This window comes from Neoarius graeffei, chromosome 11 (assembly GCF_027579695.1).
Source record: "Neoarius graeffei isolate fNeoGra1 chromosome 11, fNeoGra1.pri, whole genome shotgun sequence".
Taxonomy (NCBI): domain Eukaryota; kingdom Metazoa; phylum Chordata; class Actinopteri; order Siluriformes; family Ariidae; genus Neoarius; species Neoarius graeffei.
In genome coordinates, this window is record NC_083579.1 from 45232666 (window position 1) to 45259611 (window position 26946).

General features: G+C 44.3%; 1 protein-coding gene across 1 annotated transcript; it reads left to right on the forward strand.

The window, feature by feature from the left end:
• The first annotated feature begins 2337 nt into the window (after positions 1-2337).
• LOC132894326 (sushi domain-containing protein 6-like) lies at positions 2338-26928 on the forward strand. The gene is made up of 9 exons (XM_060933997.1): positions 2338-2421; positions 10392-10536; positions 10791-10982; positions 14046-14240; positions 16390-16581; positions 16854-17048; positions 18032-18170; positions 23674-24038; positions 25553-26928. Exons 2-9 carry the CDS (start codon positions 10422-10424, stop codon positions 25576-25578), a joined length of 1419 nt encoding a protein of 472 aa, XP_060789980.1. The 5' UTR covers positions 2338-2421; positions 10392-10421; the 3' UTR covers positions 25579-26928.
• Positions 26929-26946: the final 18 nt, after the last annotated feature.

The window sequence follows — 26946 nt, forward strand, 5'->3', positions numbered from 1 at the left end:
GGAGTATCAAGTATTTATCCTCTCATGGATCATAATAGAATCCAAATCAGATGGTCGTTCCAGGCTGACAAAATTGAACGATCCTCTCTGGCTAAGATGTCTGCCAGTTTTCTGGAAGTCCTCTCATACTCCCGCACTAGTCGAAGGGAACTCATCCCAAAGTGTGTAGAAACATATCTGTGAAGATACTCAGTCGTCCAGGTACATAGTAATCTGTGGTTGGTAGAAGAGAGCAACTGGACTTGCTTGAAAAAGGATAGAGAGGATAAATACTTGATACTCCCTATTAGACAGACAGAACTGATGATGCCTTTCGGACGAGAGGCGAAACGTCTTCAAGACTTTTCAAGCAAGTCCAGTTGCTCTCTTCTACCAACCACAGATTACTATGTACCTGGACGACTGAGTATCTTCACAGATATGTTTCTACACACTTTGGGATGAGTTCCCTTCGACTAGTGCGGGAGTATGAGAGGACTTCCAGAAAACTGGCAGACATCTTAGCCAGAGAGGATCGTTCAATTTTGTCAGCCTGGAACGACCATCTGATTTGGATTCTATTATGATCCATGAGAGGATAAATACTTGATACTCCCTATTAGACAGACAGAACTGATTATGCCTTTCGGACGAGAGGCGAAACGTCTTCAAGACTTTTCAAGCAAGTCCAGTTGCTCTCTTCTACCAACCACAGATTACTATGTACCTGGACGACTGAGTATCTTCACAGAAACATGTACTGACTCAAATAAAAACAGCAAATGAGGTGGTGGTCTTCCCTTCTACATGCTACATGATCAGTTCCTTGGTTCCTCCCCCAATATATATATATACCCAGAGTCTTGCCCCTTGTGTCGCATGCGGGTCGCGTGCGCTGCGTGCACGCCACACATAGGAGTAGAAAGTGAGATGTACTTCTGTCTTGGGGGCTGCACAAAGAGCAAGTGTGGAATACTTGTGTAGTACTTCTGAGGCACGTCACTCGTACAGTGACCGTGCGTCACTCGTGCATCTTACTGTCATTGCAAAAAGCCCCTACTAGCCACGCTGCATATAAAAGGAGTACGGGTCCCGTACGTAGTGTATGCGTTCTTGATTTTTCGCAAGACCCATAGAATTTGCATGTGCAGGACCAAAAGTGTCCACGGCCAGTCTGCGACCTTCTACGGTGCTGAACACATGCAAGTGTCACGCAAGTCTCAAGCACGGTTTTGCCCTTTTTTTTTTTTTTACCACAGACCACCCGTAGCAGCACGTACGGCGGGTTGTGAGTGAGCCTTAAGATTTTAGTGACACAAGATTGCGTGAGGGGGTGGCACAGTGGTGTAGCAGTTAGCAATGTCGCCTCACAGCAAGAAGGTTCTGGGTTTGAGCCCAGTGGCCAACGGGGGCCTTTCTGTACGGAGTTTGCATGTTCTCCCCGTGTCCGCGTGGGTTTCCCCCACAGTCCAAAGACATGCAGGTTAGGTTAACTGGTGGCTCTACATTGACCGTAGGTGTGAATGTGAGTGTGAATGGTTGTCTGTGTCTATGTGTCAGCCCTGTGATGACCTGGCGACTTGTCCAGGGTGTACCCCGCCTTTCGCCCATAGTCAGCTGGGATAGGCTCCAGCTTGCCTGCGACCCTGTAGAACAGGATAAGCGGCTAGAGATAATGGATGGATGGATGGATGGATGGAGATTGTGTGACGGGGTGGCACAGTGGTGTAGCGGTTAGCACTGTTGCCTCACAGCAAGAAGGTCCTGGGTTCGAGCCCAGTGGCTGGCGAGGGCCTTTCTGTGCGGAGTTTGCATGTTCTCCCTGTGTCTGCGTGCAGGTGCTCCGGTTTCCCCCACAGTCCAAAGACATGCAGGTTACGTTAACTCATCTCATCTCATTATCTCTAGCCGCTTTATCCTGTTCTACAGGGTCATGGGCAAGCTGGAGCCTATCCCAGCTGACTACGGGCGAAAGGTGGGGTACACCCTGGACAAGTCGCCAGGTCATCACAGGGCTGACACATAGACACAGACAACCATTCACACTCACATTCACACCTACGGTCAATTTAGAGTCACCAGTTAACCTAACCTGCATGTCTTTGGACTGTGGGGGAAACCGGAGCACCCGGAGGAAACCCACGCGGACACGGGGAGAACATGCAAACTCCGCACAGAAAGGCCCTCACCGGCCACGGGACTCGAACCCAGACCTTCTTGCTGCTAAGGTTAGGTTAACTGGTGACTCTAAATTGACCGTAGGTGTGAATGTGAGTGTGAATGGTTGTCTGTGTCAGCCCTGTGATAGTGGAGATTGGAGACTCTTATTGTGACAGTGCTGTGTTCGTGTCCCTGCGGTGTGGAGAGAAGGAGAAGCTCTGCTAGTTGACAGCTGTGCATGGCGGCAGAGCTAAACTACTAGCTCCCGATCCCGGAACACAGGTTAGTTTCTATACGAAACATTTTTCTCTTTAGTGAAAGGCCAGGATAATGTGTTAGCAATATATCAGGGTGACCAAAGAAGAAGAGTTTGTGCTCTGATCGGGACATGAATTAATCAATGAACACAAAGCTGCAGCACTGTTAAAGGAAACGCTGTGATTTAATGAGTGGACTCGTTCTCACTGGATAACAGCTGAGCTTTCAGGTCATACTGGTGAAGAGAACATTTTTGTTTTCTACTAGATCAGATAACCATCTATGGTGGGCTAAGGCTAACTAGCCATTGTCTCTACTTCCTTTGTTACTGAAACAGTGAACACACACACACCATGAGAAATATAACCAGTAACCACGAAGACATGTTTTATCGTAGTTGTTGAGGTATTTAAAGGGAAGAATGTATTTAAAAATAACTCTCTTTTGGTTAGCTTAGCTTTTGTAAACATTTCTAGATAGTTAGCTCCGTTTCCGGTGTTGCTAGCTGGCTCTGCCTTTCCGTTCTCGCTTGGTGAGGAACACTGTTGGTGCCACGTCGGCATTTAGAAACTAATCAGCTTTAAATAACATCGTGCCATATGACCGGAGTAAAGGAAATGAGGAAGTCGTGGTCTCTGTGGGCGGATGTGCGGTGCAGTGTGTCTGTGCTGATGTCCTGTTTACACGGCAGTTAAATGTCCAGCCGTGGGCTTCCGGAAAACTCACTTCCCCTGTTGCCCCTTCAGTGCGCATGTGCGAAATCGTGACATCATCTCATTTACAGATGGTTCAAAAAAAACAAACAAACCCTGAATCTGGACGCACTGGTGCTGCAGACTATATCCTACAGCTATAAAAAGAACAACAACAGATCATCTTTCAGTATACACAATAGAGCTTGTGGCCATAGTGCTAGGATTAGTATGGGTAGAGGAAAACAACCAGAGAGTTTATCATCAGCACTCATGAGCATCAGGTTAGGGAAATCATGCAGGCAAGATATCCATCCATCCATCATCTCTAGCCGCTTTATCCTGTTCTACAGGGTCGCGGGCAAGCTGGAGCCTATCCCAGCTGACTACGGGCGAAAGGCGGGGTACACCCTGGACAAGTCGCCAGGTCATCACAGGGCTGACACATAGACACAGACAACCATTCACACTCACATTCACACCTACGGTCAATTTAGAGTCACCAGTTAACCTAACCTGCATGTCTTTGGACTGTGGGGGAAACCGGAGCACCCGGAGGAAACCCACGCAGACACGGGGAGAACATGCAAACTCCACACAGAAAGGCCTTCGTCGGCCGCTGGGCTCGAACCCAGGACCTTCTTGCTGTGAGGTGACAGTGCTAACCGCTACACCACTGTGCCACCCTATCACACAATCTCCATCCATCCATCCATCCATCCATCCATCCATTATCTGTAGCCACTTTATCCTGTTCTACAGGGTCGCGGGCAAGCTGGAGCCTATCCCAGCTGACTACGGGCGAAAGGCGGGGTACACCCTGGACAAGTCGCCAGGTCATCACAGGGCTGACACATAGACACAGACAACCATTCACACTCACATTCACACCTACGGTCAATTTAGAGCCATCAGTTAGCTGAACCTGCATGTCTTTGGACTGTGGGGGAAACCGGAGCACCCACACGCAGACATGGGGAGAACATGCAAACTCCACACAGAAAGGCCTTCGTTGACCGCTGGGCTCAAAACCAGGATCTTGCTGTGAGGCAACACCGCTAACCACTACATCACCATGCCGCCCCATTCTGTATATATGATATGATATATTTCATTTATGGTATCTTGTTTGCAGGGCAGCACGGTGGTGTAGTGGTTAGCGCTGTCGCCTCACAGCAAGAAGGTCCTGGGTTCGAGCCCAGCAGCCAATGAGGGCCTTTCTGTGTGGAGTTGCACGTTGTCCGCGTGGGTTTCCTCCGGGTGCTCCGGTTTCCCCCACAGTCCAAAGACATGCAGGTTAGGTTAACTGGTGACTCTAAATTGAGCGTAGGTGTGAATGTGAGTGTGAATGGTTGTCTGTGTCTATGTGTCAGCCCTGTGATGACCTGGTGACTTGTCCAGGGTGTACCCCGCCTTTCGCCCGTAGTCAGCTGGGATAGGCTCCAGCTCGCTTGCGACCCTGTAGAACAGGATAAAGCGGCTACAGATATATATAAAAAAATATTTGGGTGCCTGCTAGAAGTAAACGAGGATGTAGACATATTGGCAAAACAATCAGTGAAATCGCAAACAATTCATCTGCAAATTCCACTATGTAAAACTGAGGCTAAACCCAAACAGAAAAAGTATGGCAGGAGCACTGGGACACCAGTGATACAGGAAGACATCTCTACAATATACAAAAGCATGTGGGTGTGGGGAGAAACAGAAGAAGGGAAACCTTCACCCGTCTAAGAATAGACCATACAGCACTCAGCAAGACACTTCATGTAATAGGAAAACATCCGGCTGGATTATGCAGACATTGCAGTCAGCCAGAATCGGTGCAGCATGTGGTAGTGGACTAAGTGAAGCACTTAAAGAAATAAAGCTTAACTTCACACTAGAGAACATCTTAGGTAAGGCATTAGGACACCTATATGGCCAACTAATAACATTTTTAAAATAAACAGGTGTAATAGAGAGGCCGGCACGGTGGTGTAGTGGTTAGCGCTGTCGCCTCACAGCAAGAAGGTCCGGGTTTGAGCTCCGGGGCCGGTGAGGGCCTTTCTGTGTGGAGTTTGCATGTTCTCCCCGTGTCCACGTGGGTTTCCTCCGGGTGCTCCGGTTTCCCCCACAGTCCAAAGACATGCAGGTTAGGTTAACTGGTGACTCTAAATTGACCGTAGGTGTGAATGTGAGTGTGAATGGTTGTCTGTGTCTATGTGTCAGCCCTGTGATGACCTGGCGACTTGTCCAGGGTGTACCCCGCCTTTCGCCCGTAGTCAGCTGGGATAGGCTCCAGCTTGCCTGCGACCCTGTAGAACAGGATAAAGCGGCTACAGATAATGAGATGAGATGAGGTGTAATAGAGAGAATTTAGGTTTTTTGTTTGTTTGTTTGTTTGTTTGTTTTTCCCTGCCAATCTTCTGTTCCACACTCCAATCCAGTAGTTGGCGGTAATGCACCTTTAATCTGGCATGCCAACTGCCATTAAACCCAAAAGAAGTAGTAGTAGTAGTGACTTCATCTCCTGCGGTTGCTGTGTTGAGTGGCTTCATCATCTTGTGCGTTTGTTTATTACTTTTCTTGAGACTAAAGATAAATGTTACTTTGTCTGTTAGTTTGCAGTTACTTTTATACTGTAAAGTACAGAATGTGTTGTCAGAGGTTTTATTGCTCACTCGTGTAATAACTAGAATTAACGTTAAGTTTAATGACGTAATAAATCTCAATTAGAGCTGTAAATGCTTAGTTCTTCAGGGGCATGTTGCTGTTGTTGTTTTTGTTACACAGTCTGATGTTTTGTCCCAGACACAAATGACATTGCATGGCACAATAATCAGTCTGTGTTGTTATTTTCATTTTAGTCTCAGCTCGTTCAGTTATGTCCCACTTAATATATTTTATCTCATGGAGCATAATTTCAAGTGAGTCTTCATTTAAATCATTTATAGTACAGGTGTTATATTTACAGGTGTTGAGAGACTTGAGTGGTCATCCTCTGGTCACATGTCGTACCCCGGTCTGAGGTTGCTGGGGGGGAACCCCTGTTTTGCCCCCCCATCATCCCGTTCCGAGGCTGCTGGGGGGGGAACCCCTGTTTTGCCCCCTGTCACCCTGGTCCGAGGCTGCTGGGGGGGGGAACCCCTGTTTTGCCCCCCCCCATCATCCCGGTCCGAGGCTGCTTGGGGGGGGGGAACCCCTGTTTTGCCCCCCCCCCATCATCCCGGTCCGAGGCTGCTGGGGGGGGGACCCTGTTTTGCCCCCCGTCACCCCAGTCCGAGGCTGCTGGGGGGGACCCTGTTTTGCCCCCCGTCACCCCGGTCCGAGGCTGCTGGGGGGGACCCTGTTTTGCCCCCGTCACTCCAGTCCGGAGGTGGCTCCCTTTGAACTCCTGAATTTGGATTTGGTGTGGTTTTATGAACCTACTCTTCCATGCTGGCTCAAGGCAACTTGGAAGAGTTGGAAACAATTTATATAGTCAAGTTTAAAGGTCTTTCCAACTCCATGAAGTGGGTTATCCCGTGCCAGATCCCAACCCTGGAATTTATACCCTTGCGTTATTGTTTGTGCTGTCAACACTAGATTAGCTGCAGACCCATGCTAATGACCCTAACCTGGCAGTGATGAGGCAGACTAGCTCCCGCTGGATGCCAGCCCGGTACTTCATGGTCTCGGGGAGGGTTAACGGTTACTACACCTTGTCCAAAGGTTACCTGGACGTAGCTATGGCAGAAAGTCACCTCATTATCCCACATTGAAACTCCAGAACTGGATACAGTTTAACGTCATACCCAGGACTATTATTTTAACTGGTTCCCCTTTATATAACGGTGTGAGGATTTATAACACACTACAGTGATGCTGGTAGTGTATTGAGGTGTAGTCATTACATATAACAAGTTTCATCTGTAGAACAGTCTCTCACTAGGGCACCACTCCTCTCAGGCCTCCAGGTAAGTCTTTGTTCAGAGGGTGAAGAGCTGAGCTCAGTTGATGAAACATGTACACAGTAATAGTGTTGATTTTAATCGCACAGCAATATGGAATACACTGGGGAAACTAATTTCTAAGGGTGATGGTGTAATCGTTTCCCCTTGTTTCTTAATTATATAAGCATATGGATTAAACTTATGGAGTTTAGAGGGGAAAAAAGAGAGAGAGAGAGAGAGAGATCACTATAATCATTGTCATATTTCAAAGCAATTTCAGTTGTTCTATTCGTAGGAAACTTCCTGTGTGACAAATTACATGCACATAATAATAAAAACAAACTGCCGTCGAACCAAGAGAATGCCCCGGACGATCGATGCATTTAAACTTCTATTTGGGGTCTATTAGGTCGTTAACCTCGATGCATTAATTCTAGCTGTGTTATGGAGAGACTGAAAACAGGACGAAAGCTAGAATTGGTAAGTTTATCTGACTAACCTTTTGAGCAATAAATCCTATGACCACACATTCTATACTTTTATGAATTTAATTGCAAACTAACTACACATTTACCTTTATTCTGATGAAAATAAATAACACTAGAAACAAACGCACATGATGGTAAAGCATGCATTAGGCGCTCAACACAGCAACAGGAGACGTCATGATTTCATACATGAGCATTGAAGGGGAAACGAGGGAACTGAATTTTCCAGAACGTCTATCAGTGTTGTAGATTCTGTTCAAGGGAAAGTAGCTAATGCATGCTCAAAAACATTCACCTGAGGTCACTAGGTGAGGAAATGGACAAATTTGTATATCAGCTGAACAGTAACAATCGTTTGCATGTCAAAATGTGCATGAAGAAGGACGATTTTCTGAGAACACTTGGACTAGCGTACTGGCAAAACCCTAAATTACCCCTGATTTGAGCTTTATTTACAGCTTTGAATTCGCTACAGCACAATACAGAAGCTTTACTACAGAATTACAAGTGTGGGTGTCCACTTGCATTTGGTCTTGTATAAAGCCCGTGAGAACTTTTCTTGTGAGATAAACCGAAGTCAAGCCAGAGTTCAAGTATACGAGTCACCCATTCTCATCTCATCTCATTATCTCTAGCCGCTTTATCCTGTTCTACAGGGTTGCAGGCAAGCTGGAGCCTATCCCAGCTGACTACGGGCGAAAGGCGGGGTACACCCTGGACAAGTCGCCAGGTCATCACAGGGCTGACACATAGACACAGACAACCATTCACACTCACATTCACACCTACGGTCAAGTTAGAGTCACCAGTTAACCTAACCTGCATGTCTTTGGACTGTGGGGGAAACCGGAGCACCCGGAGGAAATCCACGCGGACACGGGGAGAACATGCGAACTCCGCACAGAAAGGCCCTCGCCGGCCACGGGGCTCAAACCTGGACCTTCTTGCTGTGAGGCGACAGCGCTAACCACTACACCACCGTGCCACCATGAGTATAACAGTTAACAAGAAATTTGCAAACGTGCTTTGTCCTGCTCAAAAAAACCTGCCCTCCCTCTCAAATAGCTCGTGTTCGGACTGCTTTGTGTGCCCGTGAATCTTCTGCTCACAGATGTCTGCGCGCTCTTTCTCACTTGTTCTCCCCCGCTGGCCGAAAGGCCCGAAGGGTGATTATGTCGTGACGGTTTCCGTCCATCAGTCCGTCCATCCTGGGAAGGGTGCTCACCTTCTGAAATCAACTCACAATTTTTGGAGGAATTTCATGAAACTTGGCAAGATTCTTTGTGATATGTCGGTAATACACATATTGTAATTTTGTTAAATTGGGTCACATTTTTACCAGAGTTACCGCCCTTGATTAACAAAATTATAATTTGACAATTTCATCAGTGTTTTTTTTTTTTCCTTCTGAAATCAACTCCCTCTTACAATTTTTGGAGGAATTTTACAAAACTTGGTGAAAGACATTTGTTATACGTCAAAAGTACACATATTGTCATTTTGTTCAATTCGGTGGCATTTTGCCAGAGTTGTAGCCCTTGAGTAACAACCTTGTACTTTCACAATTTCATGAAGGTGTGCTTGCCTTCTGACATCGACTCCTCTCACAATTTTTGGACGAATTTCTCAAAGCTTGGCAAAAGGCCTTGTTATATTACGGTAATACGCATATTGCGATTTTAATTTCGTTTGTGAAAATTTTACCAGAGTTTTGACCCTTTCATAAATAACTTGTACTTTGACAATTTCATGAGCGTGTACGTTCTTCTGAAATCAACTCCTCTCAATTTGTGGAGGAATTTCACCAAACTTGGCAAAAGGCTTTCTTATATGACTGTTATACGCATATTGAAATTTTGTTTAATTTGGGCAAATTTTACAAGTTATGCCCTTGATTTATTAACAAACTTGTACTTTGGCAATTTCATCAAGGTGTGCTTGCTTTCTGAAATCAACTTCCCTCACAATTTCTATTATCCCCCGCTGGCTGAAAGGCCCGAAGGGGGATTATGTCATGGCGATGTCTGTCCGTCCATCCCGGGCAGGGTACTCACCTTCTGAAATCAACTCCTCTCACAATTTTTGGAGGAATTTCATGAAACTTGGCAGGATTCTTTGTTTTATGTCGGTAATACGCATATTGCAATTTCGTTCAGTTCAGTCACATTTTACCAGAGTTATGGCCTAGTTGCCAGCGGGGGATATTGTGCTCTCAGCACTCTTGTTTTCTTGTTGAACTTAAAAGATAGGAATAAAACTCCATATTATTTAACCCGTGAACACACAACGCCTTGAGCATTACTTGCCAACATCCCGTCTCTGCACTTCAACTCTTTAAGGAGATTACGAACGTCTCGCTTTTGTTGTTCTGTACCCAAAACTTTCTCTTGAGAGCAGGTATGCAATTATTGAACAAACAATACCCGACCCTACTTATGACGCAGCTACTCACTAAAGGAATCAATACTTCGATGTAAAATAGTAATTTAAAATTTGTATCGCTTCCACTAATGATGGAATCCATAGCAACAATCTGTTGTACAGAAATGTCATAATTGACCAATCGGAGTCGAGGATTCTGTAATAAGCATGGAATAAATTGCATTTATTACTTGTGAACGTAGCTGAGTGAGGTTTTAAAACAAAGAACGAAGAAGTGCATGGGAAGGACAAGCGGAAGTGATCAGTGATTAGTCATTAGGCTCCTAAAGGGGAATCCAGTCAGGCCTTATACACTGGTGAGGGGTTGACCAAACCTGGTTTTGAAAATGTCAGGTAGCTTATTAGTCTGGATCATCATGCTAAACATGTTTTGTGTCTATAAAACCAAGTTTCATACAGTGAATTTTCCCCAAGTTGGTTTTACTGTGATGTCTTGTAAATACATGACTTCTCTACAGGAGACAGTAGCCCTGCCGCCGAGCTGTAAGATGTCAGAAGGAATCACTGAAGGTTGTTCATCAGTCGGTGTCTCGTTGCCACTTTCTACCCTGTCTTGGTCTCTTTTGTTCTTTGCGAGTTTGCTGTCTACGACACAAGCATCAAGTAAGTTCCTTGTAGCCAGATATGCTTCTCCTACAGTTTTAATTAAGTGCCCATGGGACAACATGGCTTCCATTGATTTAGCTGTAACATGAGTTAATGAGATTCAGAGGACTGTGTTGAAATGGTAGTAATAATTACCCCACCTACTAAAGACAGGCTATTAATTAGTTCTGCGCTCGGCTTTGAACTACTACTTCCTTTGTTCTTTAGCTTTAATAAAGTTGGGAATATGTCTGCTGGTGCTTCCTTACCAGGTTGTGTGAGGCCGTTCTCCATCCAGCATGGCCGCATAAACGTGACGGAGACGAACAGAGGATCGTTCCCTCTGGGCACTGTGCTGCAGTACAGCTGTGATTCAGGCTACACTGTGGATGGACCCAGTATCATCGTGTGCACCAGAGAGGGCCTGTGGTCCTCGGGTCCACCACGCTGCCTCCACAATAATTGTGAGCCTCCCTTATGACAAATTTGTAAGGGTTATTCACGGGTAGCACCTGTAAATCATGAACGCCTCCTAATGCTTATGTAAAATTATCGCTTATTATTATACATGCAGGACACTTTTTCGATGGAATGAAAACATGTATTCTATTCCCTTCTGGCGGGTTTCATTCATTTGGTTTGATAGCATGCAATATTGTTAGCATATCGCTTATCCTACATGTATTACATCACTCTACCCAATGGAGAATGAGCGTTGAATATGGTTTACGATATTGCATGGTTGTCAAGACAACATGACGTCACACGTCGGAGCTGATGTGAATATCCAGTGAGAGAATTTTCTGCTGCGCATGCGCAGAAGCGTTTCTTTGTTTGCCAGGAAAGAGAAAGACACATTGAACACCCGAAAGGCTACCAAAACTTCATTAGATGTTCTTCACGCATGTTTTACAAGAGAAAAACAGACCAACGGACATCGAAAAACTGGAAGTGTGTGTATGTCTATTATTATTATTAATAATAATAATAATAATAATAATAATATTGGCTGGCTTTTTTTCATGGTATATCAGATATATTCCATTCAGCTAGCATGATATTGAACTCCCCTTCAACTCGTTCAGTATCATGCTAGCAGATTGGAATGTATCTGTATGTACATATTGTTTAAATATTGCAAGCTTAACTAAATCCTAAAATATTGTCAAAATAAGCACTCGTATAGGCCAAGAGTAGTTAATGGACTGCTGGAGTATTTCTAAAACCAACTGTTTTTGTTTTTTTTCTTCTTCTTCCCCCCCACCAAATGTCATGTTGCACAAATAAGATAAAACTTTATTAATCCCGAAGGAAATTCTTGTGCCAGAAATCACTCCGTAACAATACAGTATGTTAAAATACAATAGAAGCTGAAAATAAATCGTATGTAAAATAAAACTGTACAACCCTGATTCCAAAAAAGTTGGGACAAAGTACAAATTGTAAATAAAAACGGAATGCAATTATGTGGAAGTTTCAAAATTCCATATTTTATTCAGAATAGAACATAGATGACATATCAAATGTTTAAACTGAGAAAATGTATCATTTAAAGAGAAAAATTAGGTGATTTTAAATTTCATGACAACAACACATCTCAAAAAAGTTGGGACAAGGCCATGTTTACCACTGTGAGACATCCCCTTTTCTCTTTACAACAGTCTGTAAACGTCTGGGGACTGAGGAGACAAGTTGCTCAAGTTTAGGGATAGGAATGTTAACCCGTTGTTGTCTAATGTAGGATTCTAGTTGCTCAACTGTCTTAGGTCTTTTTTGTCGTATCTTCCGTTTTATGATGCGCCAAATGTTTTTTATGGGTGAAAGATCTGGACTGCAGGCTGGCCGGTTCAGTACCCGGACCCTTCTACGCAGCCATGATGCTGTAATTGATGCAGTATGTGGTTTGGCATTGTCATGTTGGAAAATGCAAGGTCTTCCCTGAAAGAGACGTCGTCTGGATGGGAGCATATGTTGCTCTAGAACCTGGATATACCTTTCAGCATTGATGGTGTCTTTCCAGATGTGCAAGCTGCCTATGTCACATGCACTAATGCAACCCCATACCATCAGAGATGCAGGCTTCTGAACTGAGCGCTGATAACAACTTGGGTCGTCCTTCTCCTCTTTAGTCCGAATGACACGGCGTCCCTGATTTCCATAAAGAACTTCAAACTTTGATTCATCTGACCACAGAACAGTTTTCCACTTTGCCACAATCCATTTTAAATGAGCCTTGGCCCAGAGAAGACGTCTGCGCTTCATGTTTAGATACGGCTTCTTCTTTGAACTATAGAGTTTTAGCTGGCAACGGCGGATGGCACGGTGAATTGTGTTCACAGATAATGTTCTCTGGAAATATTCCTGAGCCCATTTTGTGATTTCCAATACAGAAGCATGCCTGTATGTGATGCAGTGCCGTCTAAGGGCCCGAAGATCACGGGCACCCAGTATGGTTTTCCGGCCTTGACTCTGACGCACAGAGATTCTTCCAGATTCTCTGAATCTTTTGATGATATTATGCACTGTAGATGATTATATGTTCAAACTCTTTGCAATTTTACACTGTCGAACTCCTTTCTGATATTGCTCCACTATTTGTCGGCGCAGAATTAGGGGGATTGGTGATCCTCTTCCCATCTTTACTTCTGAGAGCTGCTGCCACTCCAAGATGCTCTTTTTATACCCAGTCATGTTAATGACCTATTGCCAATTGACCTAATGAGTTGCAATTTGGTCCTCCAGCTGTTCCTTTTTTGTACCTTTAACTTTTCCAGCCTCTTATTGCCCCTGTCCCAACTTTTTTGAGATGTGTTGCTGTCATGAAATTTCAAATGAGCCAATATTTGGCATGAAATTTCAAAATGTCTCACTTTCGACGTTTGATATGTTGTCTATGTTCTATTGTGAATACAATATCAGTTTTTGAGATTTGTAAATTATTGCATTCCGTTTTTATTTACAATTTGTACTTTGTCCCAACTTTTTTGAAATCGGGGTTGTACAAGAAATAAATGCCTAAAAAAATAGTGCCTAATAGAACAATAAAATAACAATGTAAATACTGTCGGTTACATAAGGGGCTAAACCAAGATCCGGGGGGCATAGAAAACGCAAAAACGAGTGCCTAGATAGTTAGCATTCGAGCTATAGAAATAAGGTAAGTTATCTAAGAGACTAACCTGATGGTGAAAGTAAATGTTGCACGTAACGTTGGGGGGAAAATATGTCGTGTCTAAGTTTTGACCGAAGTCACTATGTAATATTTCAGTATTCAGTTTGTATGTCGTTTTTCAGAACCGTCTATCTAAACAGTTCTTCTTGGATTGGTAGTCTCAGCTGATAGTTTTTTTTTTTTTTAAATAAACCAATCGCTGTGTGACTCTTGATTTCCACAACAATAAAGCTGAAGTCTGAATGCAAAGTGCGCTGCTTCTTTTTGTGTTGAAACATAAAATTTATAAATCTTCATCATGTTCACTCATTCATTCTGTTATCTCAATTCTGCCCCCTTGTGATTTCGCCACCAGACTGTGTCCCCCCATTAGAGCCAGAGAACGGGGGTTATACCTGCCACCCGTCCCCATGCCGTCGTCTGACTCATGGCACAGTGGTGGAATATTTCTGCGATGAAGGCTACATGCTGAAGGGGGATTACAGATACCTTACCTGCCAGAAGGGAGAGTGGAACGGTCCTATGGAGATCAGCTGTGTGCTCAGTCAAGGTCAGTAGCAGCGTTAGGAATTAGATGTAAAGCAGGGATTTGTTATTCTTATTAAGCTCAGCTTTGATGTCTCACCACTCCTGACTGCCAGAGGCGATGTGAAACAAGACATTCATTCCCACTGCTGCTTTTACTAGTTGTTGGAACACCCAGTGGCTTCCTCTGCAAGCAGATCTGGTAGTTCAGTTGGATAGCCAGATGTGCGGTATCTGGTTATTTAGCACAAATCCACCACCGTTAGCACGGTCGCCTCACAGCAAGAAGGTTCTGGGTTCGAGCCCAGCGGCCAGTGAGGACCTTTCTGTGTGGAGTTTGCATGTTCTCCCCGTGTCTGCGTGGGTTTCCTCCGGGTGCTCCAGTTTCCCCCAAAGACATGCGGTTAGGTTAATATGAGACGGCCTTGGGCTGAGGTGCCCTTGAGCGAGGCCCCTAACTCCCAACTGCTCCCCGGGCGCTGTTAGCATGGCTGCCCACTGCTCTGGGTATGTGTGTGTGCTTGTGGATCACATGTGTGTTCACTGCTTCAGATGGGTTAAATGCAGAGAGGAATTTCACAAGTGTGTGATGAATAAAGTTGTGCTTTCTTTTCTTTATTTAAGCACAAGTTCTAAAGTCTCTTGGCACAACTCTGGATTATGGTCACAATAATAATGAAAAAAAAATCCTTATTTTGATATAGGAAGGGGTTTATTATGATTGCTTAAGGCCAATTTATGCTGACAACTCAGTCCTCGCAGACGGTGTCGCAGATAGTGTCTGCGTAGCCCCCCCACCTTCGCAGACACTCTGCGCGCACCTCCCAAAAATTGTGACCACCGCAGAAGCCTCGCAGACAGCGTCGCAGACAAGAGGGCTCTGATTGGTCCACTCTACATCCGCTGTACACGCACTTCCGCTTCCCTACTTTCCCAGTTTGTTTTGTTTTCACGACCGGCATTTTTAAAAACACGAGCGAAGATGGAGCAGCACGAAGAGCGGTTGATCGAGGAAGTACGTACATCTATACGACTCCAGTTCTAGTCATTATAAGTAACCGGAGGATAAACACTCCACTAACCACACCCACCAACTACTCCTAGCGACTTCGCGCCCCCTTGCGTTGTGGCGGTGAATAACATCGCGCACGCCTATTACTCCCCGCTCAACGATAAATTACAACTGTCTGCGAAAAGCTATCTGCGAAAGCCTTGTCGCAAGAGCATGCAGAGGCCTTTAGGGACTGGAAGCCAGAATTTCTGCTGCAGTGCATGTTAAGTGTGGAAATGCGTCTATAGCCATGGTCAACGCATGTGTTGCTGCGACGTCAAAACATCAGTTTCACGTGGCATAGTTAAGTTTTAATTACCCGTCGCATCTATTACTTGTAATGCAACTTTTTTCTCATGATAAATTTCACCTTCACAAACAAATCATTTTTTGCAACTTATTGGCATGTACATGCAAATCTTGGGAGAAGTTCATTTCCTTTTCTCGATCAGTGCTCTCTTTTTATCTTCATTATGTTCTTTCTTCCTGCTGTTACCTATTTTTACACTGGTTTTTAGTGGCGTCCCCAAGCCGAGCGATCTAAAACTGTTGTTGTAATAATAGTGGGAGAGATGGTGAAAATTTTCACTTCTGTACTCCTATTGTTCCCTTTAAATTGAGCACTCGGTTAAGTAGCCAATAAGAGTTTCTAAAAGAAAGCTGTGATCCGTCCGATAAGTATAAAAACGGAGGGTCACATTACTACAGGTCATTCTATCGCTACTAGATTACACATAGATAAAGATGACGTGTTCTTGGATCTTGTGCTAAAGAACTTAGACTTTAGAACTTGTGCTGAAAGACTTTTGTGCTAAATAACCCTAAACCAGATGTGCCATTAATCATGGCACCGATTCTATTCTGCTGATAACGCTACCTGGCAAATAAAGCCAGTTTTTTTTTTAAAAGATATTTTTGGGGCTTTTTTTCACCTTTATTATTGGATAGGACAGTGTAGAGACAGGAAATGAGCGGGAGAGAGAGACAGGGAGGGATCGGGAAATGACCTCGGGCCGGAATCAAACCCGGGTCGCCCGGATTTATGGTATGGCGCCTTATCCACCTGAGCCACGACGTCCCCACTCCTAATGTTTTCTGTTTCATAACTGCTTTTCCTCGTCAGGTTGTACGAGGCCGTTCTCCATTCAGCATGGACGTGTAAACGTGACGGAGACAAACAGAGGCTCCTTCCCTGTGGGTGCTGTGCTGCAGTACAGCTGCGATTTAGGCTACACTGTAGACGGACCCAGCATCGTCACCTGTACCAAAGAGGGCCGCTGGTCCTCGGGCCCACCACGCTGCCTCCACAATAACTGTGAGTTCCTCCTTAGCATTTGACGGAGTTCTGTATGAGTGCTTCAAAATATTCAAAACGGATATCAATTAAAAATGAATCTTTTATGAAACAGTTTAAGAAATTCTGAGCTGTGATTTTGTTTATGAACTTGATTTGGGAGCTTCCCAAATGAATAAAAGTGAACTGGTTGGGTTTTTAAATAGAAAAAAGGCACCGAAGTTTGGCATGATTTCTTACGATGTCACTTATTCAGACTTTTCTTTTGTGTGTGTTTCTCCTGTGTGGTTCAGTGTGCAGTCCTCCATTTGAGCCAAAGAATGGGGGTTACACCTGCCATCCATCGCCATGTCATCGTCTCACCGATGGCACAGTCATGGAGTATTTCTGTGACGAGGGCTACACCCTGAAGGGAGATTACAAATATATTACCTGCCAGAACGGAGAATGGAGCAGACCCCTGCAGATCAGCTGTGTGTTCAGTCAAGGTGAATTCTCACTTCAATCAGCTGCCAAACCACTTCAGTGTCCTCCAGTTCGACTTTATGAGGCGTTTTTAGGTTCCTCTGTCATTAATACAAAGAATGATCTGGCTTGATTTGAAGTGCAGGAAATCAAGCCACGTGTCACAAGCCAGATATCGTAAGGAAGCTATAAAGGGTGAATAGTAAGATGTAAGAGAGCCAGGTTTTTTGTAGCCTTTAAAGAGAGACGGCCTTTCGAGTTCATAAAATCAGTGAAATTTAGTTCCCTCTGAAATGTGGTCATTGTGATGTACTGTATGTTTATTTCTGAAATATCTAAAAAAAAATATCAGGACATTCTGTGGCTGGGAAGTTATTTAATTTGAGGGGATTCTTTAGCAAATAATGTGCATGAAATCGCTCGCTTTGCGCAGTCAAGCAGACAGAGGAAATCCGTGTGCGCATGCGCAGGTTTACCTTTGACCGTGCACTGACGGTTACATCATTCTGTCCCTAAACGAACAGCTGATCACATCAAGGTGCTCGCTGACCGCTGATATTTTATTTATTTATTAGTTTGGTCCTGCATTTCCTTTCCTTCGCAACAGAACGTCTTTTCTTCTCGCTTTCTGTTACTGTAGTCGGTGTTTCACGTTTCATTCGCACACTCGCGTCCTCCGTTTTTCTCTCCTGTTTCAAATTTGTATCCCACAGTGATTTGCGCAAACGGAAAGCCCACCACGTGATGCATGACGTAGTAATTGAGTCGCGGTAAAGCAGGAAAAAATAGCAGAGAATTTAGGGCCACGTGGCCCTAAATTCATTAATTGTTCTATTTAAAAAATAATAATAAAATTGGAAGTCTGTGATTTGAGTTCAGTAGCTTTCAATCCATGAAACAAAAAATAATTGGGTGTCAGGGAAAATTCTTTTTATGATCTACACTTGAAAAATCTGAAAGGCAGTCTAGCTTTAAAGCTTGTAAAAATAAATTCTGCTCTGTACAGAGAAGCATGCAGCTCCTGTGCTGGGAATGAACACGCTGTCCATTGTGGCCACCACAGCCAGCTCTGTGGTACTCGTCCTTCTCCTGATAGTGGTGTTCGTTTTACTGCAGCCCAAACTGAAGGCTTTTCATCATGGACGGTGAGCTCACTTTTACATGTAGGCTTTCTAATCCTCAGTATAATGGGGTACAAACACAATCTGTGAACAGCAGTTTTCTTGGAGTGGAAGAGAAGGTGTTGTGTGGTGGTTTTTTTTTTTTTCCGAATCTAGATCAGTTTGGTTTTTGATGTGTTCCTAGTTGCTCCAAAGCAAATTGGGTTTGACTCCAATAACCACCTTAATAAATGAGTGTGCCTTGTTGAGCTGTCTTCTACATTTTGCCGTTGAAATCATTTCGATGTTCAAAACATGTGGAAACATTCACAGTTTGCATTTTTTTTTTTTTTTATCAAATTACTGAACAGCGATCACCTAAAGTGATGAAACGAGCTCGGATGTCATTGACAACCTTGTATGCGTCCAAAAAAAAAAAAGTCGGGTAATGGGAAGTACTTTTTGTTAACTTTCTCTGAAGAATGTTCGTTAATTAATAGGGGTGTTCACACGGCACATATTTGCATCGATGCTGCACCGATGTATTTTGTTGCGATATATCTTACACCGGTGTAAATTTTGTGGAGCGTTCACACGTCACAACCCTGCTTACTAGAGAGAAGCGTGTTAGCACCGGTGCAGCCCCACTTGCGTTCACACGGCAGTTTTTGCGACCGTGCTATACGATAGTAATAATGTGGAGATGAAATATGCGCATGCATGAAAATGTACTTCCTTTTCCCGCCTTGTTTGTGATTGATATATCGAAAAACCATGGTTTATACTTCTCCAGACAAACTTTCTACGTTGTGGATCAGACACCGTAAAAGGGTAAAAGAGAGAAAGGAAAGGTTGCGAAAGTACAAGAGAGCACGAAAACGACGCATTCTACAATTCATTCGGCAACAAATCGACGACTTCGTGGCGTTCATGGCCATGTGGACGGTTGTCATGGCATCACCAAGCGCCGGGGAAACAACGTGGATGAAGACACGTATGCAATCAACTCTCCTCACGCGTAGCGAGTCTACCCCGTAGCGTTCAGACATCCCATTTTATATCGGTGCTGCCCCGCAAACTAGCATTTACTCCGGAGTAAATTTCTTAAACCACCTCCCGAGCAGGGTTAGATTTGCACTGGTTTAAGCAGCTTTCAGGGGCTACACCGGTATCACTTTGTACCGTGTGAACGCTCTACCGGGGCAGCCCCGGTGCTACACCGGAGTAAAAGTTGCTGTGTGAACACCCCTAATGAGTGTTTCCCAAAAAGTGATCTTGGACCTTGCATGCAGTTCTACCTCAAGGATATGCTGTCACTGAGGTCAGTAATTTTGCTGAGAGGAAAAAAAACCCCACACTTATCTATTTCCGAAACTGAAGTTTTTATTATTATTATTATTATTATTATCTCATCTCATCTCATTATCTGTAGCCGCTTTATCCTTCTACAGGGTCGCAGGCAAGCTGGAGCCTATCCCAGCTGACTACGGGCGAAAGGCGGGGTACACCCTGGACAAGTCGCCAGGTCATCACAGGGCTGACACATAGACACAGACAACCATTCACACTCACATTCACACCTACGGTCAATTTAGAGTCACCAGTTAACCTAACCTGCATGTCTTTGGACTGTGGGGGAAACCGGAGCACCCGGAGGAAACCCACGCGGACACGGGGAGAACATGCAAACTCCGCACAGAAAGGCCCTCGCCGGCCCCGGGGCTCGAATCCAGGACCTTCTTGCTGTGAGGCGACAGCGCTAACCACTACACCACCGTGCCGCCATTATTATTATTATTATTATTATTACTATTATTATTATTATTACAGGCCACAGTAGGACTTGTTTTAACCTTTGATGCTACATTGTTCTAATACAGGGGTTCTCAACCTTTTCTGCTTTTGAGGCCCACCTATTCATGTGTAACGAGTCAGGGCCCATTTAAAAAAGATCCCCAACTATTTTGGCGGCTCTATTCTATTAGACTCTAATAAACTATTGTAAAGTGTATTAATGGGATGCGACATCACGCCCTGTTACAGATGGGAGCCCAGGAATTAAATAAATGTAATAAAACCAACTGTTTTTAATAGACACACTTGTCCAGAGCGAAGTACAGCATACCCAGAGCAGCTTGGGGAACAGCCCACGGGTTAGGTGCCTTGCTCAAAGGCACGTCAACCATTCCTGCTGGTCCAGGGAATCGAACCAGCAACCTTTTGGTCCCAAAGCTGCTTCTCTAACCATTAGGCCATGGCTTCTCTCTTATTATTAACATAATAATGAGCATAGAGCACGACGAGCTCTGTGAGTGCGCATGGCTGCTCAAGCACGCAAAGGCGTGACAGTCAAATGTTCGCCTGCTGTGTGACCACAACTTTTAGCTCACATAGAAATCACCATGCATCGCCACCAAAATGCCTTGTTTTCATTGTTAACCCATCGCAAAGTATCACCAGCTGTAGTGTCACCGTAGCTTAAAGGAGATACGCAGAACTTTTTATTTTTAAATACGTTTCTGAGCGGATAGTGTATCTATCCTTGACTCTTGTATGCTGCATAAACGGGAATAAAAAAAATATATTTTCGAGAGTTAAAATCGACTGCAAAGTTGGCATTCGAGCTGCCCTGCTGAGCCAGCCAGCCCTGAGTGCATGACTCCACTGTGGTAACCGGTTTTAAGGCTGAGGCCTTTGACAGCTATAGACCAAAGTCATATAAATAAAAACTTATGATGAAAGTAAGAAATCCTGTCACCGACTTGCTCAACTAAGACTGATTTGACTTCAGTGATTGTGTGTCGACTCTCATTAAAACAGGAGAGGTGTTATAACTTGCATGTTCAGTTCTCTGTTCATTCGCTTCTTCCAACTAAGGGTGAGATATTGCTACTGAGGCAAGCATATCCAGCGGAGAAATCGGACAGCTGTTCCACTCATTCTCCATTTCCTCCAGACGGAGTACTCCGCCATTACGGCTTGGCTCAGGCAATTACTAAAACCCGGGATGGGACGTCACTGGTTTTAGCAACAACCGTGGGGAGGTCACTACCCGAGCGATGTCATTATGTAAACCCGTCCCGGGTTTTACCAACAACCCTTGGCTCACACTCCAGTGCGACTGAACTTACTTTCCTTTTCTCTTAGTTTTCTTTTCTTTTAATTGCTGGTACTGCACCCTCTTTCAATACGTGCTTATAGCCAACGCTCCTCAACAGATCAGAGGTCTCGTATAAGTCTTCAGTAAAATGTGCAGAGCAGAGGACAGACCATTTCGTAGGCGCCCAATGTGCCCGTGAACTTCTCGCAAAACACGTCCAAGTCTTTGCAGTTTGAATGTTCTTGGGCCATGAATGCAATGTAAATCCACCTTCTGTCGTGTTGCTACTGTACAGCCGCCAGCAACACATCTACATGGCATGGCGATAAATTAGCTCAAAATGGAGGATCGGAGTTGCAGTCAGCTCTGTGTTTTAGTATAGCGGAAATAGCGACGACACCGATAGACTTCCTGCGGTGACGTCACAGATGTCAAGGTCATTAACTCAGACCGCTACCTATATGAATCATTTTGATCATTGTAGCAGTTCGGATGGGTGGGTGGCAGAGGTGGAAAAACCCGGGTGCAGAAAGTAAAAACCCTGCCACGTTTTTGGTCCAGCCAATTCAATGAACCAGCTGATCCTAATTACCACATCCCCTAAGCCAGGTTGATGAGCTAATTGGTGAAATCACCTGTGTTGAGAGCACAGCCAGAAGGAAAACCTAAGCAGGACTTTTACTTTGTCAATCCAGTTTTTCCACCTCTGGTGGGTGGAGCACAGAAGGACGGCAGGCCAGAACTGAGATCACAAAACTCTTTTATTTTCACTTTTCAGCGTACTTTCACTCTCTCAGCCACACACGCATGCACACACTCCAGTCGTCTGGTTGGGGAGAGAGCTCCCTCTGCTCTGGCTCTCTTTCCTTAAATAGGGCGCGGTCACTGGGGAAGACACACAAACACATTAATTAACCTCAGGTGCAGCGATTCTGCCACTTACCTTCCCTGACTCCGCCCTCCGGTCACAGACCGATGCTTGGCCACGCCCCCGCTCCCACAATCATAAAATTACGATATTAGATTTATTGTTAACGCTTAAAACTATTCCTGTGCCATTCTTGAGGTCTCAAGGTGTTTTATAAACAAAAAGTGAGGCCATGGTTCTGCGTATCTCCTTTAATGAGGCGGATGTGACATCGGATGCAACCCAGCAATTGTACCCTACTATAAGTAAAAATTAACTTCAGGTTGGGGGGGGATTTCATGGCCCACTAGAAGATGCTTCTAGTGGGCGGCAGCCCAGTGGTTGAGAAACACTGGTCTGATATAGAACTATGAAAAGACGGGTGACCTTGCGCCAGCAGGGCAGCTGTTGGAGTCCACCAGGTGGAGCTATTTGTCCAAATGCTGTGGTGTGATGAAATATAAATCTGGCTCGTCTAAGTCAGCCCTAGTGGTGGTGGTGGTGGTGGTGGTTTTCTCATCTCATTATCTGTAGCCGCTTTATCCTGTTCTACAGGGTCGCAGGCAAGCTGGAGCCTATCCCAGCTGACTACGGGCGAAAGGCGGGGTACACCCTGGACAAGTCGCCAGGTCATCACAGGGCTGACACATAGACACAGACAACCATTCACACTCACATTCACACCTACGGTCAATTTAGAGTCGCCAGTTAACCTAACCTGCATGTCTTTGGACTGTGGGGGAAACCGGAGCACCCGGAGGAAACCCACGCGGACACGGGGAGAACATGCAAACTCCGCACAGAAAGGCCCTCGCCGGCCATGGGGCTCGAACCCAGGACCTTCTTGCTGTGAGGCGACAGCGCTAATCACTACAGGTGGTGGTTTTATTTAGAATATTTGATTCAGTGCACAATAAATGCCACACAACTGTACTAGCATTATAGTTGTAAAAGATAACAATGACAATGATTAACACCCTCCTGGCATGTTAAGCCTCCAGCGTACTGGTGACACTTCTCCTTTTTCTTTGAGCAGCTAGTTGCTGCTGTTTTGTTGAAATGATTGCTCGTTTGGCTTTAAGTGCTACATACATAATCTGTCTACAGTGTCACACCCCCCCCCCCCCATCCTACTGCGAGAGTTAGACGTTGATGTAATTTGTGATTTCCGTTACAAACTGCTGAGTACATACATCTGCAGTCCACTGTTTTATAAATACCATAACGGCTATTTCAGTCGCTGAACTGTGAATCGATTGTTTAACCGTTTACTTTTGCTGCTTTTCTTCAGGCTTGGGCTGGAGGCGGAGTCAGTGAAGTATTGAACTCTTTCTTTAAATATCAGTGAATTAAAGCTTCACTGACAAAACAGGCTTATGTAACAGACACAGCATACAGTGTAAGAATTTCCACAGTGTACACCAGAGCAACAAATGATTCTAAAGCGTAGAAGTCTAAATTAAGGTATTTCTTAAAATGGACTTGCTTGTTGTTATAAAATCTGAAACTTGGCTGCTTATTTGCGCTCTCCCCTGCTGTAGGCGTGAGCAGGGAGACTCCGGGCAGCCGGTGACCATCATGGTGGAGGGGGTGCAGGTTACCTTGCCATCCTATGAGGAGGCCGTGTCTGGAGCCGGAGGTGCAGTTTTAGCTTGGCTCCTCCCCCAAACGCACCTCGAGTCCACGGAGCATGCGTTAACCCAGACTTCAGCAACACACCCTCAGCACACGGAGATCTCAGTGGTGCATCAGGCATCGTCCTCATCATCTTTCTCGTCCTCCTGGAGTTTGGATGGTGCGCAGGGAGCGACGGCAGTATCCTCAGCATTTCAGTGCCAGAATCCAGACTCCAGTCAGCAAAACAGTTTACCGTCTCTACACGGCTCCGAGCAGAACCTCGCTGACGGTACGAACTCGCTACGCTTTTCTATTATTCCTTTAACCTTTTCATTCATGTCTTAAGCTTTTCAGTCTTTCTGGTTGGTTTGAAAAATGTCCTCTAAATGGTGGCGCGTTAAAACTTGTTGCCTTGATGTGTCGCACTAGACATCTTTCACCTTGTTCTCCGTCCACCTCTGTCTCAGCATTTCTATAAACTGTTCGAAAATACATTAGCGCTGCTTTACTTGAGTCTGATTGGTTGGAAGATGTTTATCACTTTTTCTACTAAACGGGTAGGACAGTCGTTCCAGCTGCAGTGCAGATGACAGGTTTATAGTAATGCCCTTGCTGTGATATGTGATCACTTCTATAACAACAGTTCATTCACAAGGCCTTTGTATGCTGGACGTTTCACATATCCTAAGCCTAAAGGCCCGTTTATGCTCCCTTTTACGTACATATGAAAATAAATATGGCCATTTCAAATGATGTAACGGTCGTGTACTTGCGTCGTTACGTCGTTTACGCCGGCTTGGACGTTAATTAAGTAATGCATTCACTAGAGGGCAGCTCGGTCACATGTTTCCAATAAAACCAAACATGGCAACAGGGAAGGTGTCGTAATAATGTCCCTGTTAAAGCTAGACTGCCTTTCAGATTTTAAGCGTAGGTAATAAAAAGAATTTTCCCTGACACGGTTATTTTTTGTTTAGTGGACTGAAAGCTACTGAAATCAAATCACAGCCTTCCAATTTTATTAGTTTCTTTTTAATAGAACAATTAATGAATTTAGGGCCACGTGGCCCTAAATTCCCCGCTGTTTTTTTCCTGCTTCACCATGATGCAATACAAGATACTATGTCATGCATCATGTAGTGAGCTTTCCCCGTTCACGCAAGGCATTGTGGGATACAAATTTGAAACGAGAGGAAAATGGAGGCCGCGAATGAAACGTGAAAGACCGACTACGGTAACGGAAAGCGAGAAGAAAAGACGTTATGTTGCGAAGGAAAGGAAACGCAGGACCAGACTAATAAATGTCAGCGAGCACCTCAGTGTGATCAGCTGTTCGTTTAGTGACAGAATGATGGAACCGTCAGTGCACGGTCAAGTAATGCAATACCGGTTGCCAGCTGCCGTAAAATCCAAAAGATGAAGAAGAAGGCGACGACAATGCTGAAAGGTAAACCTGCGCGTGCGCACACGGACTTGGTCTGTCTGCTTAATTACGCGAAGTGAGCAATTTCATGCACGTTATTTGTGAAGGAATCTCCTCAAATTAAATAACTTCCCAGCCACAGAATGGCCTGGTGGGATTTTTTTTTTTTAAACGGACATTACAGAAATGAACGTGTATCACAATGACCAAATTTCAGAGGGAACTAAATTTCACCGATTTTATGAAATCGAAAGGCCGTCGACTTTTAAAGCAGCAAGAGCAGAGGTGGAGTTGTAGATACTGAAAACATAGATTGTGTGTGTGCGCGTGCTTTTCAGGTTTGTCGTCCATAAATACATTTCCTTTTCTCTTCCCATTAGACATTCCTTTATTAAAGGAGTCCTGAGGGTTTCTGTCGCAGCCTCTGTTGTCGAGGCCACAAAGACTGCAGCAGCGCACGCCTGACTGCTGCGATCTGACTTTGAGCTGCATCTGTGCAACACACAGCCCGTCTCAGGTGATACTGAACTGGACTGAGCTGATGCCCGGCGTGAGCCACCAGTTCTGTCCAGTCAAGTACTTGCAAATTATTTACACACACATTTTACACACACATACACATCATTCACAGCTTTTGATTCCTCAGTGTCCTTGGACATGTAGCAAAGACACACAACACTGTACAGAGAGTAACCATTTAAAGAGAGGTTTTTCAAGGATTTAAATCTTTATTTTAGTAAATCTTACGTTGTTTTCAAATTGAGAACACCCACTCCCCACACACATATACACACGTGCACAAATGTCACCCATACAGCAAGGTTATAAAAACACACACGGAGCACCACCTGACATTGTGATTGATGTATTCATACTTGTGCTAGCTCTAAATGTTTTTTGTGGTTGGATGATTTTTTTTTTATTTTTTATAAGATCGGGGAATTGAAAACGTCTTCACACTCATGGTAATTTAGTAGTATCTGTGGAAATAATTGTGTACACACTACGCTACACCATAACAAGGGCTGTTTCTACTCTCACAGTGAGCCAGTTTTATCCCCGTTTGTCACTGCCGAGCATTGTTTTAAAAAAAGTAACATTATCTGATTAGCATGTGTTATACAAAAAAAAAAAAACCTCAAGATTAAGTAATGAGGCATGAGACTTAATGTTTTAAGAAGCTTTAGGGTAGGATTGAGGTGGTTGGTGACGTATGGAATTTAAAAAGCATGGATTTGCTCTGAAAGCATAAGAAGCACATTGTAGGCCCTTCATCTATAAATTAGCTCCACGTGCAGTGAGGCTCCATTTCCATCTGGATTGGTTCGATTTTCTCACCGCATCTTACAGCTTGAGCGAATGCACTTGCTTTGACAGGATCACTGGCTTTTTCTACATTTCTCTGTTTATATGTTAATATTCATTGTGTGTTTAGTACGTTTTTTAAAAAAAATGACTTTGAATACAAAGTGCTATTGAATAGCATTGTAAAATTCATTTCTAATTCTATGAAGCGAGCGAGTAACTGACTTTCCTTGCTTGAATTAAGATAATCCTGATATCGTTGCAAGATCGGAGTTTGGATAATTTAATGTAATGTGATTTTATTTAATACCAAAACAAGTGACGTCCTGTACTGTATAATATCTGTTTTTCATTTTCGAAACAGATTGAAGTTACTTGCCAGGCATAGGATTTTTTTTTTTTTTTAATAAATTTAATTTATCTCTGCTTTTGTAAATAATTGTTTCTGATTAAATATCATTTCACCTGT